The sequence below is a fragment of the Sebastes umbrosus genome, chromosome 14, assembly GCF_015220745.1.
Source record: "Sebastes umbrosus isolate fSebUmb1 chromosome 14, fSebUmb1.pri, whole genome shotgun sequence".
NCBI lineage: Eukaryota > Metazoa > Chordata > Actinopteri > Perciformes > Sebastidae > Sebastes > Sebastes umbrosus.
In genome coordinates this window covers 4,467,843-4,485,199 of record NC_051282.1, presented here as the reverse complement: position 1 = coordinate 4,485,199, position 17,357 = coordinate 4,467,843, and the positions used below count along the sequence as shown (strand labels likewise).

Below are 17,357 nucleotides of genomic sequence, written 5' to 3'. Positions count from 1 at the left end.
CTGAAGGCCGAAATGTCCTGCAACAGGCAGTTGATGTGCTTTTTCACAAAGTCATGCAGCTTTGGTAATGCGGTTTCTGTGATGTGGCGACGGCTGGGAATCTCATACTTCGGCTCCAGTACACTGACAAGACGGCAAAATCCCGTATTATCAACAACTGACAGCGACTGGTCATCAAGAGCGATGTACTGGGTAAGAGCTTCTGTTAATTTTACCGCCCGTGGGTTGTCTTCGGACATTTTCGCTCACTTCTCCAGCGTTTGCTGCAAAGTTGGTTGTTGCTGTTTCCAAGTGCTAGCATTAACAAACTCCTTGAACGCTGCATTGTGTTGGTTCTTAAGATGTTTTATCAAAATGCTTGTGCTAAATGCGCTGCTTTTCACTCCTCTTCTTGACAGTTTAGCAAAGCATAGTTTGCAGACTACTCACTACAGGCTTTTTTCTTCATCGTTTACCGTAAAATATCTCCAAACTGCTGACATGGCTGCTCCCCCACCTAACGTTACCTGCTCATTTGACAAGAGGTTAACGTCACGCTGCCGTAAAGTGGTATCAGTGCCGTTGTATCGGAACCGTTTTGCTAGTATGAGTACATGAGCACACTATCGGACCCGATACCTGATACTGGTATTGGTATCGGTGCATCCCTAAATATTATTGCTCTACCGTTAATATTGAAAATGAGAACAGAAGCAGGTCGTTAAACCATTGTTCATTCGACCTGAAGAGAAGTTGGCTGCACTTTATTTTTTGTTAAATATTGTTACTACTATTATTACCTGTAGCGACTTCAGGAAACAAACTAATAGCTGCTGAGAGACTGAGGTTGGGCCCGGTTTGCTTCTCCGATATGCTACCAAAGTAAGTCACTGAGATCCAAAAATACGTTGAACAAAATGAAAATGATCAAGTTATTATAACATGCACAAAATCATGATAACAGCGATCAAAAGAAAATAGCGGTCATCAAAAAATACGACGACCCACTCACCCTCTCTTCCCTCGGGTGAACAGCTGATTATATTAACTGTGTGTGCCACCCATATACATGTGACCCAAATCTCCCAAATCATCAACATCACATAATAATAAATAAATGACAATATCACAAACACTAGAAAATACCAATACCAAAAAATATAAACCATCATTACCCAAATTAACATTACTGCAAACATTATTTCTTTCTGAAATCATTCATGGCATACCTTTTGCTTTGAAAATGAGAACGGAAGCAGCAGATTAAACCACTGTTCATTTAACATGAATAGAAGTTGGTTTACTTCAGTTTTTGTTAAATGTTGCACTGCCTTGTATCTTGAGAACTGAAGCAGCGGGTTCTGAAGTTGAACTTTTTATTATTTTCAAATAAAAGGTGTAATGTCAGCTGGGATCAGCTCCAGCCCCCCACACCTCCGCGACCCCTAACGGGATGATGGATGGATGGATGGATGGATGAATTGTATTATATCGCTCTAGATGAGCCAACTATCATTCTTGAATTGTATCGGAACCACGGAAAGTGTTACGTATAGTATCGTTGTAAAATCATCGTTATACCTCTAATGAGCAGGTATGTATATGAAGTTCTTACCAGTCCCAAATGTTACCCACAGCTCCTCAGTGTCCAGCTATGACACATGTAGCTGCAAGAAAAGCTAGAGCATTGCAAATGCAAAAAAGCCACCTTTAAGTGCACAGCTCTGTGTCAATGTGGAGGAGACTGTGAAGGAGACAGTGAAGAATAGGTTCTACAACAAATGCTACAGCAAATGTGTTTCTAAAATAAAAATTTTTAAGTAAAGGGCAGGGACTCTTTGTCCAATTCTGGAGTGTGACAGCCCCCAATAAGAGCATTCGTGGACGACCTGGCTGTCACTACAACATCTATCCTGGTCAGCAGGTGGATACTCCAAGGCATAGAGACGCTCATAAATATTTGTGTTTCATAAATTCTTTTTAAGCTAAGTTGTTAAGGTCATATTGAATATTGTTAAACTCTTCACAGTCACTGTATTGTCATTGTTAATGAACAAAAGGATCAAGCTTTTACATACAACAGATATGATATAGTAACGTCTAGCCTAGGTTCTCAGATACTGTGATTTGCTTCATACAAAATCACTGAATTCATCATTAACTATTCACCTGAACAGTTTATGATATTGTGTATGGTATCATTGTAAATGTTGGCCATCAAAACATCAGGGTAGAAATCACCTTTTCTGTGTTATCATGTTGGGTTCAGGAGATATGATGCAAAATACATAATTTGGTTATGGTGGAAAGTAAAATGGCCGCCATGGCTGCCACGAGGCGTTTTTTGCGATGGTTCCATATCTGAAAATGTTCAGGGCCCCAAACTGTTCAAGTGTACCAAGTTTCATGTGGTTGTGAAAAAGTGAACATCATTTTCACATATCACCTGGATTATAACCCACTGCTACTGAATCGGGGCCTCATCAGTGGTAACATGTTTATATTGACAACGGGGTAAGAGTGGGAACACATAAAATAATTGATAAACCTGGTAGAGAATACATTTCTTAGGAAAGTTTTTAGAGTTTTTGTATTATTTTGTGTTTCTGCTGCTTATAAAGCCATTTACAAACGGCCCCACTAACAGAATCCAATGCAAAGTTCTGAACATTCTATCAGATACAAACTGCACAAAGTTACGTCTATTCTGATAAGAAATGTTGTTATTGTTGTTATTCATGTAATATATAATTTTAAAGCTCTTTTTGTACTCTTTATGCTGGAACTATCCATTAGCATATCAGATCAATATGAAGTTAGTTATAAGGGCATTTGCAGTGGCATTCAGAATTTGCCCTATTACAGCATTAGAGGTCAAAGGTCAAATTATCTTGACCTCAGTGTCATGACAATGTGACCGATGGACAGATTATAGTCTAAGCTTTACAATGATATATGACTTCATGGCATTGTGTGTTGGTTTCCCTCTTTTATACTGGATCTATGTGTAAAATGGCGAAAAAAGATGGGAAAATTTGAATGATGGAAGGATGAAAAAAGGAGTGATAGCACATAGAAAGCTACCATTGCTGCAATGCTATCATGCATTTCCCAACACTAGGGACATAGACCTTTAAAAAAATCACCATGAGACTTGGTCCCTCCAAAGTGGCACGACCAACCCCCTGGCTCATGGACTATAATACATGGACGCCCGCTCTACCAACTGAGCTAACCCAGGCGCACATAACTTTTTTTTTAATCATATTTGCTCCATTTCTACCCACTAAAAGTTTCATCGTTTTTAAGTAGCCTACTATTTTAGTCATTCTACAATCAAAATTGTTCACACAGTTGGTATTTTATAGGCTAATTCCTGTATTTTTTATGATTTGTTACAGTATTCTTCAATAAGCAAATCATAGAAAAAACAACATAGGCTATAAAAAAACAAACATTTTCAAGTGAGCCACCATATAGCCTAATATTGCATCAATAATGGGCTAATGATTAATGTGATAGCCTAATAGAACATGAATGGTCCTTTTCTGCATAATGAGTTGCTAATAGCTTATTTCTGTACTTTTACTGAAATACTATTTTGAATGTAATGGAGTATTTGTATAGTGTGGTATTGCTACTTATAGAATATATAATACATAAATAATACTAATAATACTTTTGCTTGAGTGAAAGAACTGAATAGCCTTCATCCACCATTTATGTTGAAGTTGTGTTGGCAGTGCTGTAGATCACTGTGAGTAAAATGAACCTCTGATAGCTTAATGGCTATTAATAGCATTAATAATGGGGATTGTGAGCTGTGACGTGCAGCGAGGGATAGTGATGTGCCTTGTCAGCATTTACAGGACAGGGAGAGGGAGAGAGAGATATTAAGAAGATTGTTAGATCTTTATCGGTGTCCCATGGATTTAGACAAATATTGATATTTATATTTAAGAATTTAGCTGACGTTCTTACCCAGAGACAACATGCATTAGATTCCTCATCCATTACTAAGCAGCCCATGGGCCAGTAAAGAGCAGGGGGCCAGTGTTTGGGACTTCTTGGTCCAGCCTCGTCCAAAGAGAAAAACACATCTAGATGTGGTGTCTGAAGTCATTTTTGCAGTAGTAGTAGTTGGTGAAAATAAATAGATGAATAAATAAGTAAATAAAAAAATTTAAATGGGTGAAAAGTTAGGAATGATAAATATATAGGCTACTTGTGGTAAATCAAAATTATGACATTAATGAGATAGGCTATACGTAAAATTTTAATTTACTGATTCAAAATTCTGAGATACCAAGATAGCAGATAGAATTTTTTTATTATCAGGTCTATTGGGGAATACAGCAGATAACATATACTGTGAAATTATTCAGTTTTTAAGATAAACTTATTTAGTTAAACGAATCTAGAGTTTTCATCATTATTATTATTTATTTATTATTATTATTTATTTATTTTTAATTTTTTTTGTATTATTTTGTTTCTGCACAATCTCCTGTTCCACACTCCAGTCCAGATGGGGGCGGTAATGCTCCTCTCAGATGGTTTGCCAGCCGCCAATAAACACCACAGAAGAAGCAGGAGAAGACTCAGCTGCTGCACAGCAACATCTCTCTGATATATCCAACCTGACAATAACCACACCGAAGTCAGGGCAGAAATAACATGCCTTTGCCTGTGCAAGTGTTTAACTTTCAGGTAAGTCTTAACAAGCGTTGTTGTCGTCATTTCCATCCAGCCAATACGGCTGCAAACTGAACACGATGGATCTCCATTACACTGCTGTAACCTTAGCTAGCAGCTAGCTGGTAGCTAGCTACCTGCTACCAGCTAGCAGGTAGCTAGCTGTTAGCTGTCTGGCTACTGCAGTTTAGCCAGGGTTCAGTTAGTGGTTAAAGATCACAGTTTCAGGCCAGCAACATGCGCATTAATCATCCAAGAAGCAGACGTGTATGCATGTTGTGTAAATGAAACTTAAACGTTAAGAGTGACGCTAGCGTTGTTTAAACTGGTAGTCATTGTTTGTGCTGAAGCTGACCGGAGCGTCCTCTCTAACGGGAAGACAACACGCAGGAAGAAGAGACAATTACTGCTGAGGAATGACCCTCACATTTTATATAACACATTTAAATGTAACTGTGTGTTTACCAGTAAACTGTTTGAACAGACAGATTGTGTTAATCTCGTGTGGAGCTGCAGGCTAACACCCGGCTGAAGGCCTCCAGTGATGCTCAAAACACACTGACGTTATCAGCGTTGATGTAACGTTACTCTGGCTAAACAACACATGACGCAAACTAGTAGTTAATATAGCTGCTACTGATGTACAGACATCTTTAATTTGATTCTTCACCAAAGCTAAACACAACACAGACTGAAGAACAATGTGCGTTTGTTATTGTAGCCTGTAGCTAACGACAGCTAGCATTGTCAAACCTAACTTCCTGTTAGCAGTTTGTCACATGAGCTCTAAATAGCAGCTTGCTTCACCTTTTATATGTATAATAAGCCTCAGGGATGGGTGGATGAAGCCTCATGAAGCTCTGGCACCACAACTCCTCTGAGTTTAATAGTTTTAGTCTCATCATGTGCAATAAAAGTCCAAGAAGCCTGCCTCTTATTATTGAATGTTTAATACTTTTTTGTATAGAAGTGCTGCATTAAAGGACCACTGTGTGACAATTGATTCAAGATTCAAGAGTTTTATTTGCCATTTGCACCTACAAGTACATTGGCAGTTTACACCGAGTCAGCTTTAATAAAAGAATAAAGGTAGAATAGGTATAATTACAGTATAAAAATAAGAAGCACATTCAACTCAACACAATAAATAAATAAATTATCAAAATATAAAACACCCTCAGATCGAAGAGGAACAATGCGGATTCCGTCCTGGCCGTGGAACAACGGACCAGCTCTTCACTCTCGCAAGGATCCTGGAGGGGGCCTGGGAGTATGCCCATCCAGTCTACATGTGCTTTGTGGACTTGGAGAAGGCATATGACTGGGTCCCCCGGGAGATACTGTGGGGGGTGCTTCTCAGGGCCATCTAATCCCTGTACGCCCAAAGCGAGAGCTGTGTTCGGATCCTCGGCAGTAAGTCGGACTCGTTTCCGGTGGGGGTTGGCCTCCGCCAGGGCTGCGCTTTGTCACCAATCCTGTTCGTGATATTCATGGACAGGATATCGAGGCGTAGTCGGGGGGAGGAGGGTTTGCAGTTCGGTGTGCTGAGGATCACATCGCTGCTTTTTGCAGATGATGTGGTCCTGTTGGCATCATCGGTCTGCGACCTCCAGCACTCACTGGATCGGTTCGCAGCCGAGTGTGACGCAGTCGGGATGAGAATCAGCACCTCTAAATCTGAGGCCATGGTTCTCAGCAGGAAACCGATGGATTTGCCTACTCCGGGTAGAGAATGAGTCCTTACCCCAAGTGAAGGAGTTTAAGTATCTCGGGGTCTTGTTCGCGAGTGAGGGGACGATGGAACGTGAGATTGGTCGGAGAATCGGAGCAGCGGGGGGGCGGTATTGCATTCGCTTTACCGCACCGTTGTGACGAAAAGAGAGCTGAGCCGGAAGGCAAAGCTCTCGATCTACCGTTCAATCTTCGTTCCTACTCTCACCTATGGTCATGAGGGTTGGGTCATGACCGAAAGAACGAGGTCGCGGGTGCAAGCGGCCGAAATGGGTTTCCTCAGGAGGGTGGCTGGCGTCTCCCTTAGAGATAGGGTAAGAAACTCAGTCATCCGTGAGGGACTCGGAGTAGAGTCCTTGCTCCTTTGCGTCGAAAGGAGCCAGTTGAGGTGGTTCGGGCATCTAGCACGGATGCCTCCTGGGCGCCTCCCTTGGGAGTTGTTCCAGGCACGACCAGCTGGGAGGAGACCACGGGGAAGACCCAGGACTAGGTGGAGAGATTATATCTCTACTCTGGCCTGGGAACGCCTCGGGATCCCCCAGTCAGAGCTGGTTAATGTGGCCCGGGAAAGGGAAGTTTGGGGTCCCCTGCTGGAGCTGTTGCCCCCGCGACTCGATCCCGGATAAGCGGTTGAAGATGGATGGATGGATAAAACACCCTCAGTGTAGTCAATAAATAAACTAAACTACCCTCTGCACAGGATCGATACCCCTAGGAGACAAATATACAGTATATATGCTCCATGACCATATTAAAAGAACTTGTAACTCTCAAAAATATTTAAAAAAAGAAATAATTAATATATTTCAGACAATTCCACAGTGGAAGGCAGCATGTTGCACAGCATTACAGTCCATTCAGTTCAGGTGTACTGTGTGTCAATAATGGAATGGAGGTGAGGTGTGGGGTATTTTTGATTAATTGAGGTGATGCATTGGCAGAAATGGAATATAATGTTAATAAGTATGTTTTCTTTAGTGTATAATCAACTGAAAAGAAGAGTCGTGTTTTTGTTACCTTAGAATGAGCCGTTTATATATCTACATAGGAAGCGGATCCTCTCTTCACTGAGCCAGCCACCATGTTTCTACAGTAGCCCAGAATGGACAAAACCTCTGTGTTAACGTTTCCTGTTTGGGCTGGAGTTGATAATGTTTTCTGCACAAACTTGACATTCTCAAAGCTAAACTAAGGCCCTGATCAGACGCAGCTCGTTTTGCAGGTAGAAAAGGTGAAGCGCAACGCACTGCCTTTGATCAGACGGAACATTTTTTTGCAGTTTGCTGCGTCTTTTTATTCCATATTTTGCTAGGCAACCACCAAACAAGTGCTATTGTTACCTTAGTACAAACCATGAACTGTATGCGACTCATATAGTTAATTGTACAGTTTAAATGAATGAAAACAACTTACCAAAATCTCAAGAACTGCACCAATTTGTCTCCTGTTTTCTGTTCAGATCATGGTAACTACGGTTAGTAAAGTCATAAAGCACTAGATACTCAACACAAGGCAACGCAATGAGAAAAAACGCTAATGATGTCAGGCGCTTTTCCACTCTGAGTTTAATTATTTTTAAAGTTGAGGTGTTCAGGGCGCTCCTGTGAAAACACGAGGCGCACAGAGGCATTTATGACCTCACGTTTAAAGTTAAAAGCATCAATTTGGTGCACTTTGAGAGCAAAATTAAGAGGCTAGATCTATGAAGAACTTTGTGCCCTAGTAAACAATTTGTGATGACATGACAAACAAAAAGCATGTTAAGCAAGACGGGGTCCGTGTTTCAAGATGGGTCGGGTGGGTTTGCCGACATTGCCGAGGTCGCGCCGGGAGCAGGGGAGCCCCGTCCCAACAAGTTACAAATTACTTTCAAACTAGGCTACTTTTGAAGTTACGCATAGCTGGTGCAACCAAGTGCTGTTCCTGAGGTTAACAAGACGGCATTAACACTAGCAGCAGCAGCAGAAGTTCAGCCTGATGATATTTACGTAGCTCAGCTGCTGGACCGGGCTGCAGCACACAGTTTGCTGTGGTTGTTATGGTTCACTGGTTGACAGTCTTAATAATCTTTTCCAGTATCCCACCCCAGCACAGCAGCCAGAGAGGATTTGCTGCTCATTGTAAAACTGACTCTAGTCATCTTCTCAATGCTTATTTGAAACATTTTTATTCCAGTTCTGGTATTATTTTGTTGTTATTCAGTGGATCATGTCTTGCATTGGGATTTCTTGCTAACCTCTGTGCCCGGTGTGTTTCTCTCAGGGGTCTGTGGAGCCCATGCAGATAGATGCAGACCCCCAGGAGGACCAGCAGAATGCTCCGGACACCAATTACATAGTGGAGAACCCAACACTGGTACTGACTTGACAGACTTTCATATATATACACACACACACACACACACTTACCCACTAACACTAACCCGTGATGGTGGCATACAATGTAACTGACTGACAGTGATGTAAATCCCTGTTGTTAGGTATTCAGGGGTCACTGTGATCTAGGGCTGCCCCCCCTAAACACAGAGGATCGTCAGTTGAATCACTGCACTTTTTTTCAGCTGCATCATTGTACACACAGTTCTGTTTAAAATGAACTCTTTTACAGTCTTGTCTCAAAATGACCTAACAAAACTAACTTGGATAGAAACGAGGGCTGTCAACAAATATTCTAAATTTGAATACATATTTGAATAGTAAAACAAACAAACAGATGTTTGAATATGAAAATTAGTATTCAATAGTGAAATAAAAAAGCAGAACTGCCGTGGCTGTCTGCCTCACGCGCACCGAGTGCACCGCATGACAGTCCCACAACGTCGCTTTCATTGAAAATGAAATGTATTGTTGAGTCAAGCTGAACAAGGAATAATTCAACCGTAATGATGGAGAGAACTCTGCCGCAGAGAGAGTGACACCGTGTCCTAACAGCAAGCGTTACGTTACATCACGTAAACAAACCACGTATGTAATCATCAGCTGTGAGCTTCTGGATGCTAGATATTTGAATCTTTTGAACCAATGTGTTGAAGTGAAGATGTCCTTTGAACTGAACTGAGAGACTTCTCTTAAATGGACTGTGGTGTGTTGCCATACTCACCTTCCTGTTGCTACTGGGAAATCCTGGCACGAATTGTAGATTGTTACTTTTGGACTGTTTTCGTGCTTCACTTGCTCACACTTTCACGCGTTACCGATTCACTGAAAACTTGTACTGTTAATACTGTATATTCTTTGTTGAAAAGAAGTGTGGTTGTGTGATGGAAATCAGCCAGGTTATTTGAGTCTCATTGTTCATTATTTAAAAGGGTTCATGTGAGTTATATGGTGTATTCTGATGCATGTACCCTTTGTAGGGTTTGACAAGACTCTGACAATAAAAATTGTCGGGCCCCCAACCTGACCGGCACCCCAGAAACTTTAAGTCGAACCGCTACGAATGTGTGTTTTTTCGAAAGAATATTCAAATCTTTTGGCCAATTTTGACAGCCCTAATGGAAACCGGCGTGACAAACAGTCGCCCGACTGGTTTCTGTTCACTACTCCGACACTCTGAGCTCCAGTGGTAAATGGACTTGCATTTATATAGCGCTATTCTCGTTTTCTGACCACTCAAAGTGTTTTACGTTACATTACTACATGTCAGCATTCATCCATTGATGGCAGCTTGAAGGTGCCAACCTGCCCATCAGAATCTACACACTCATTCACACACCGATGACGCAGCCTTCGGGGCTTCAGTATCTCGCCCAAGGACACTTCGACATATAGACTGGGGGAGCAGTGGATCGAACCACCGACCTTCTTCTCGGTGGACGACCCGCTCTACCTCTGAGCCCCATTGCTGCTAGCGAAGTACCGAAGTATTGAACCTGACACGTGACGAATCGGGGAAGGACACGTTGCGACTGATGAGTCCCAATTGAGGAGCGAACGTGGGCATCTGCGTCATCGCTTTCAAAGGTCTCCGTTTCTGCCCGTCCAAACTTTAGTTTTCAAGCTAAAACGGCGTAAGCAGCGTTTTCAAACGTCTCCGTTTTCGGGGTTCTAAACGTTGGAGTAGTGCGAGCGCTAGGCATAAACGTAGCAAAAGTTCTGCGTTTTAAAACTAAAACGTATAGGTGTGGATGTAGCCTATGCGTTATATTTTCTGTGCTGTGATTTTGAATCTGCAAGAAACCTCTTGATGATATTTCAAAGAGACTTTTAGCCCTTGGTGGGGGTCTGCGCTACATACAGTGCTTTCCTGTTAAGTTAAGGAGATTATAACTTAAAGTAATTTCATATAACTTCCTCATTAACATATAACATTAAGTCCATCATAGGGCTACATTTCATACTCTTGCCCCGTCACAGAATAAAAGTGCAATGAATTCTGCTCATTATTGTTCTTATTGTCACTATTAAATTTTTATGTATTTTATTTCACCAAATAAAATCCATTGAGAAAAAAAAATCTCTTTTGCGATGGTGATCTAGCCAAGAAGGGTTGGGGTTAGGGTAAATGAAAACAACCAACACTTGATTAGACCACCTAACCCAAATATGACCAAATACAGGGGAAGCTACTGTGACATCACTTCAATCTAACAGACAATGAAATCATAATGTGACGTGAACATTTCAGAGGAGCAGTTTAGGACATTGTGTTAATCAGATCTTTCACCTTTCCCCTCCCCGTGTAGGACCTGGAGCAGTATGCGACCAGCTACAGTGGGTTAATGCGCATCGAGAGGCTTCAGTTCATTGCTGAGCATTGCCCTCAGCTCCGGGTCGAAGCCCTGAAGATGGCCCTCACCTTCGTCCAGAGGACCTTCAACGTCGACACTTACGAAGAGATCCACCGCAAACTCACAGAGGCCACACGGTATTACAGTCAGTGATCCCCCCTGGCAGAAGTTCAAACAGAGTGGATCTGGGGAATTAAGTGTCGACTTGCTGGGAATAAATAGCGTTAGTTGATTCAGTAAATGAAGGGAAATGAATTGATTCACGGTGTAACGGAGTGCCTGCTCTGTATATGTTCTTGGTTTGCCAGTCGGAGTTTCATCCGACAATTTGAGATTTATTTTGGTTAACCTCACAATCTAGTGAGAAGGCCAGGTATTACAGTCCTGCTACAGCCACAGATACCGGATATTTTAAAGAGAGAAAGAGAGAGATGAAGAGAATTTCAACAAGTATAACGAAAAAAAATGTATTTGAAGAACACTGCCAACCTTAGCTTTAAATAAGAAAAGAGGTTAGGAATGTATACCGGGGGCCACAGTGTACTGCATCACAATTTGATGGCATATACATTAACTTTGAACTCTCCTGTAAATCATTTTGTCAATAATGTAAATACTTTTTTTTACTTGTAGGGAAGTGCAGGGTGTGCCGGACACGGTACCCGATGGTGGGGTCGTTCCTCCTCCCCTGGACTCTGCCTGGGCTGAGTCCACCAGGAAAAAGGCTCTGCTCAAACTGGAGAAACTGGATACCGATCTCAAGAACTACAAGGGAAACTCCATTAAAGAGAGCATCAGGTACGATGGCACACGGCACGGTTGAGTGATTTAATTTGCATTGAATCAATATGTGTTTTTTTCGTGTTTATTTAGAAAAATGTACTTATTTACTTTTATCAATTATTATGAATTATTGACTTAGGTTTTACAGACTTGAAATGAAGCATACTCCAAGAAAAGACGTAACAATAAGCAAAAATATCAGTGTAGGCACTGGCGGACCATTTCTATTATAGAGTTTAAAGGGTTAGAATGAGTTTAGATATACAACAAGAGAACCATTTCAACAGCACACAGTACCTGGTCCTCATGACCGAAGCCATTAAAGACACCAGCAACAGACAGAAGGTCCATGGTGATTAGTTTATCCAGCTTGGCCATTAGAAATTGCTTGGGAAAGCCCAGCTGATTACAGGTCAGGTCTCCCTTCCCCTGCATCTACCACCTCTTTATCTCCCACTCAACCCGCCTTCCATTCTGTTCTTCCTCCCCCAGGAGAGGCCACGACGACTTGGGGGATCATTACCTGGACTGTGGTGACCTCAGTAACGCCCTCAAGTGCTACTCTCGAGCCAGAGACTACTGCACCAGCGCTAAGCACGTCATTAACATGTGTCTGAATGTCATCAAGGTACTGCACCATTCTTTTCATATGGCAGTAACTAGTGTAACGGCTAGTGGTTGGAGTTATGGATGCTTGCTACGCTTCGCTGGTTTCATTTCTCTAAGAATATATTCCTTACACTTGTCTGTATGTACTGCCTTTTTGTTGATTTTTTTGAATAAGTATTTAGCACCTCAAACCCGAGATATGTGTTTTCAAGTAGAACGGACGTTTTTTTTTTACGCTTTGTGCCACAAAATGGGGAAGAAACCACGGGGAGGGGGTTTTAACAAAGCATCTCCAGCAAACAAATCCTCTCCTCTGTGCCTACAGGTTAGTGTTTACCTCCAGAACTGGTCCCATGTACTGAGCTACGTCAACAAAGCAGAATCCACGCCAGAGATAGCAGAGGTGAGCACCACCCCTCACGCAGCAGAGGCCACAGTGTCCGTACTGTGTTAAAACGTGAAACTTTCCACGACTAAATCACAGAAACATTCAACATACTCATCATTTTTTGAGGAATAAGTATCATTACCATTAACAGTCAGACTGATTTCCAGCCCTTCTTTGTTCTTCAAAGTTCTTCACTAAGATGACGAATGCCTTGAGCTGATGCTGTTTCTGTTTCTTTTTGTTTCAGCAAAGAGGAGAGCGAGATAGCCAAAATCAAGCAGTCCTCACCAAATTAAAGTGTGCCGCAGGTAAGACCGCATTATGCTCTGTTGTGATAATGTCACCCAGCATGACCTCAAGTTCAGTTGGGAAAATCAGATGAGAAGTAGCTGTGTGGTAACTAGAGTTTGGCCGGTCGGTTGTACCAGTTAACAACGGTTTGATTTTTATGCCAACTGGTTGAACTGGCATTTTGTCATCATGACCCGTTCTGGCAATTTAAAAAGTAGTTGACATCAGCATTCTCTGCCGACAGCGTCACAGCTCTAAATCCAGCTTGTATTGCATTAGTAATAAGCAATATGAGAACGTCCATCCATCTGCAATCCATCTGCAACCGCTTATCCCGTTAAGGGTCGCGGGGGGGCTGGAGCCGATCCCAGCCGACATTGGGCGAAGGCAGGGTACACCCTGGACAGGTCGCCAGTCCATCGCAGGGCTGACACATATAGACAGACAACCATTCACGCTCACATTCACACCTACGGCCAATTTAGAGTCCACAATTAACCTAACCTGCATGTCTTTGGACTGTGGGAGGAAACCGGAGTACCCGGAGAAAACCCACGCTAACACGGGGAGAACATGCAAACTCCACACAGAAGGGTCCCAAGCTGGATTCAAACCTGCAACCCTCTAGCTGTGAGGCGCCAGTGCTAACCACTGCACCACCGTGCAGCCCAATATGAGAACGTGATTAACAATATTTATTTGTTTATAAACAGATTAAAGGAGCTACTAGTGTCTGACAGGCTGTGCGTCTAGCCGAGGCCGGTGACGTTGACGAATCAAATATCAGTAGAGATGGGAGGGAGTGGGGGGGGGACACGTGTTTGTTTGCTAGAAAGTTCATGTGTTTTTTTGGAGTGACGAGACAAGACAGGTTTCCATCAGCCGGTATATTGCAAGCCCAGCCGGCCGTAACGTTAGCGAGTGTGCGGTCGAGAGAGCGCGTGTGACGGCGAGTATGAAGTTAGCGGTAACAGCTGTGAACGTAGCAGTGCGGTAAATAAATGCTACAACTCCTCAAGAAGACCCGAGCCAAGATCTCCGTGTCTTGCTTTCCGTTTGAATGCGAAGGGGGTTCGCCCCGGAGTTAGCAACAACTTCGGCCCAGGCTCACTTAGACTCACTTGGCTGATGAGTCAAGTGCAACACCTAGTGGTAAGATTTAGTATACTGGTCCGGTCTGTTGTTGTTGCTCAATATCAAACCAGTTTGAAACATGTTTACACCGGCCCAACCCCAGTGGTAACCACACATAAATATGAACTGTTTTCTTCTACTGTTTTATGAAAAAGAAAATGTTCCGAGAGCTACCAGCAATTTTCTATAATTATTGGAGGAGGATGTAGTCGTCGTCTTAACTTTTTTTTTTTCTTGTGTTTCAGGCTTGGCAGAGTTGGCCTCTCGAAAATATAAACCAGCTGCCAAGTGCTTCCTGCAGGCTTCTTTCGACCACTGTGACTGTCCAGAGGTGAGTGATGTAAGCTATGGCCCACTGCACCTCCATACACCAAATGAACGTATAAAATCCACAGTTTTGTACAAAAACACATTCAATTATGGAACACAGTAGGTTTTTCTAGCTCGGACTACCTTCGGGCTGAAGTCTGAAATCACTAACAGGGTGTGTGTTCTGTTCCCTGCAGCTCCTGTCACCCAGTAATGTAGCCGTGTACGGAGGCTTGTGTGCTCTGGCCACATTCGACAGACAGGAGCTCCAACGTAACGTCATCTCCAGCAGGTAGGAGTAGTCCAGTAAATGGTAAACTGAAAAAAATGTCTTTGTACATGTAACGATTAGAAGTCCGCGGTGTTGATTGATATTTTTCTCTGTCCTCAGCTCCTTTAAGTTATTTCTAGAGTTGGAACCTCAGATCCGTGACATCATCTTCAAGTTCTACGAGTCCAAGTACGCGTCCTGTCTCAAGCTGCTGGATGAAATGAAGGTCAGAGTGGAAACCGTTGTGTTAAACTTAAGGCTACACGTGGTCATAGTCACTTAAAATTCAGAGGTAGTGGAAGTACATGACATGGCAACATTATGTGATCATCATGTGTTGGGATGAGTGACTGTGTTGTTTCTCCAGGATAACCTCCTGTTGGACATGTACCTGGCCCCACACGTCAAGATACTGTACAGCCAGATCAGGAACAGAGCCCTCATTCAGGTGAGACGTACACATCGAGCTTCCATCCACCGCCTTTTTATGAAAATTCCAGAGAAAAAAATTTAAATATTGCAAAAAAAAGCTTTTACGCTTGGCGCGGTTTCCATCGTTTGAGCTTTAATTATCATATCAATGTGTCCTCTTCTTCCGCGATGGTTTAGGCATTATGTTTTAGGGATGTCCGTCCGTCCTTCTCATTCTCGTGAATATGATATCACAGGAACACATGGAGGGAATTTCTTCAAATTTGGCTTAAACGTTCACTTGGATTCAAGGATAAAACTGTTTCGAATTTGGTGGTCTAAGGTCACATTTTTGACGGACATGGATGTAAACTGACACTTGACCGGTCGGCGGAGGCAAACAACCGCAAGGCGGTAATTCTTGTTTAATTTCCAGAGGTCAGGGTTCAATTAGTTAATATGTTCTTTTGACTGAGATAATACAAAAAAAAGGAGGTTTTGATGAATAAGTAGCTACCGGCTAATAGTAGCACGACAGACATGTGACACGTGTGTGTGTGTGTGTGTGTATGTGTTCAGTATTTCAGCCCCTACGTGTCAGCAGACATGACCAAGATGGCTCAGGCCTTCAACACCACAGTAGCAGCTCTGGAAGACGAGCTCACCCAGCTCATACTGGAGGGGCTCATCAACGCACGGATTGACTCCCATAGCAAGGTGTGACACACACAGACACACACGCACACACACACACACACACACACACACACACACACACACACACACACAAAAGAAAGTGTTTAAAATGAGTCATTCCTCATTTTGAAACACGATACAAACGGGTACTGTGTGACATGTCGATAGATTCTGTACGCGAGGGACGTGGACCAGAGGAGCACCACGTTTGAGAAGTCGATCCACATGGGCAAAGAGTTCCAGAGACGAGCCAAAGCCATGATCCTCCGAGCCGCCGTGCTGCGCAACCAGATCCACGTCAAGGTAGAAAACATCTGTGTTTTTTATTCTTCATCACAGCTTCAACTGTATTCATCTTAGCAGGAGTTTTTTTTTTTTAGAGGAATAGGGATGGAGGGGACAGGGGATTGTTTAGAGGTATGGAAGACCGAACCTGCCAAAATGAAAAATAAATAGATTTGTCGTCCGTTCATTAGCTCTGAACGAGCTGAACAGACGGTCAGACGGTTGATCTTTCAGTCCTCCATACATCCTCATACTCTCATGTTAAGACTAAGATAAGCATTAATCCAAATATAGTAGTAGTATATATAACATAATGCACGCACATTATTTGAATTACAATACAATCCCTCTCACGTGTGAAGGAGAGGCTGCCGGTTGTCTCCACACGGTCTCATTTGTGAAAAGTGATGATACCAAAATACAAAAAAAAAAAAATCTGAGAATTCAACGATTATATTGATGGTTGTTTTGAATAGAAACTCTCACCGCTGACATTAAAACGGTGCCTCACTCGTGTTGTTTTCCACTTCTAAGTCTCCACCCAGAGAAGGCAGCCAGGGTGAGCTGACACCAGCCAACAGCCAGACCAGGATGAGCACCAACATGTGAGGAGGAAAGTCCTCTTCGAAGTCTGCACGCCGACTCTGCCGACAGCAGCCGCAGACTGGAGGAGGAATGGTCACCCAACCGTTCGTCAACACCCCATACACCCCCACCCCCACCTCCACCTCCTGTTTCTTTGCTAAGGACGGGAACGCCACACGATATATAAAGACTTTAATGTTCTGAAATGATCTCTGTCATCACATCAGGTGACATACGGTAAAAATCCTTTAGTTAGTCTGATCGGGAGATTTGGACAGGAAGAAAATGTGAAAGCTCGGCACTTAAGCTGTACGTTACTGGTAAGAGATGAGCTTTGCTCTGCTTACACATGATGGAGGCCTCAATAACAGAAACAAGGTTTTAAAATAAAAAAAATAACCTACCAAAACATACACTCACTGGTTGTTTTTATGCATTAGTTCTGTATGTATGTGTGCTTA

General features: G+C 42.7%; 1 protein-coding gene across 2 annotated transcripts; it reads left to right on the top strand.

Annotated features, from left to right (window-relative positions):
- The first annotated feature begins 4,521 nt into the window (after positions 1-4,521).
- Positions 4,522-17,309, top strand: gps1 (G protein pathway suppressor 1). Of its 2 annotated transcripts, none has more exons than XM_037792331.1 (14): positions 4,522-4,689; positions 8,668-8,760; positions 11,090-11,271; positions 11,768-11,932; positions 12,410-12,545; positions 12,852-12,929; positions 13,162-13,222; positions 14,585-14,679; positions 14,846-14,940; positions 15,040-15,145; positions 15,287-15,367; positions 15,910-16,047; positions 16,195-16,329; positions 16,846-17,309. In XM_037792331.1, exons 1-14 carry the CDS (start codon positions 4,657-4,659, stop codon positions 16,918-16,920), a joined length of 1,473 nt encoding a protein of 490 aa, XP_037648259.1. In that variant the 5' UTR covers positions 4,522-4,656; the 3' UTR covers positions 16,921-17,309. The 2 variants fall into 2 exon arrangements, with proteins under 2 accessions (XP_037648259.1, XP_037648260.1); XM_037792332.1 differs by having other exon boundaries at positions 4,523-4,689; positions 14,585-14,670.
- The last annotated feature ends 48 nt before the right edge of the window (positions 17,310-17,357 follow it).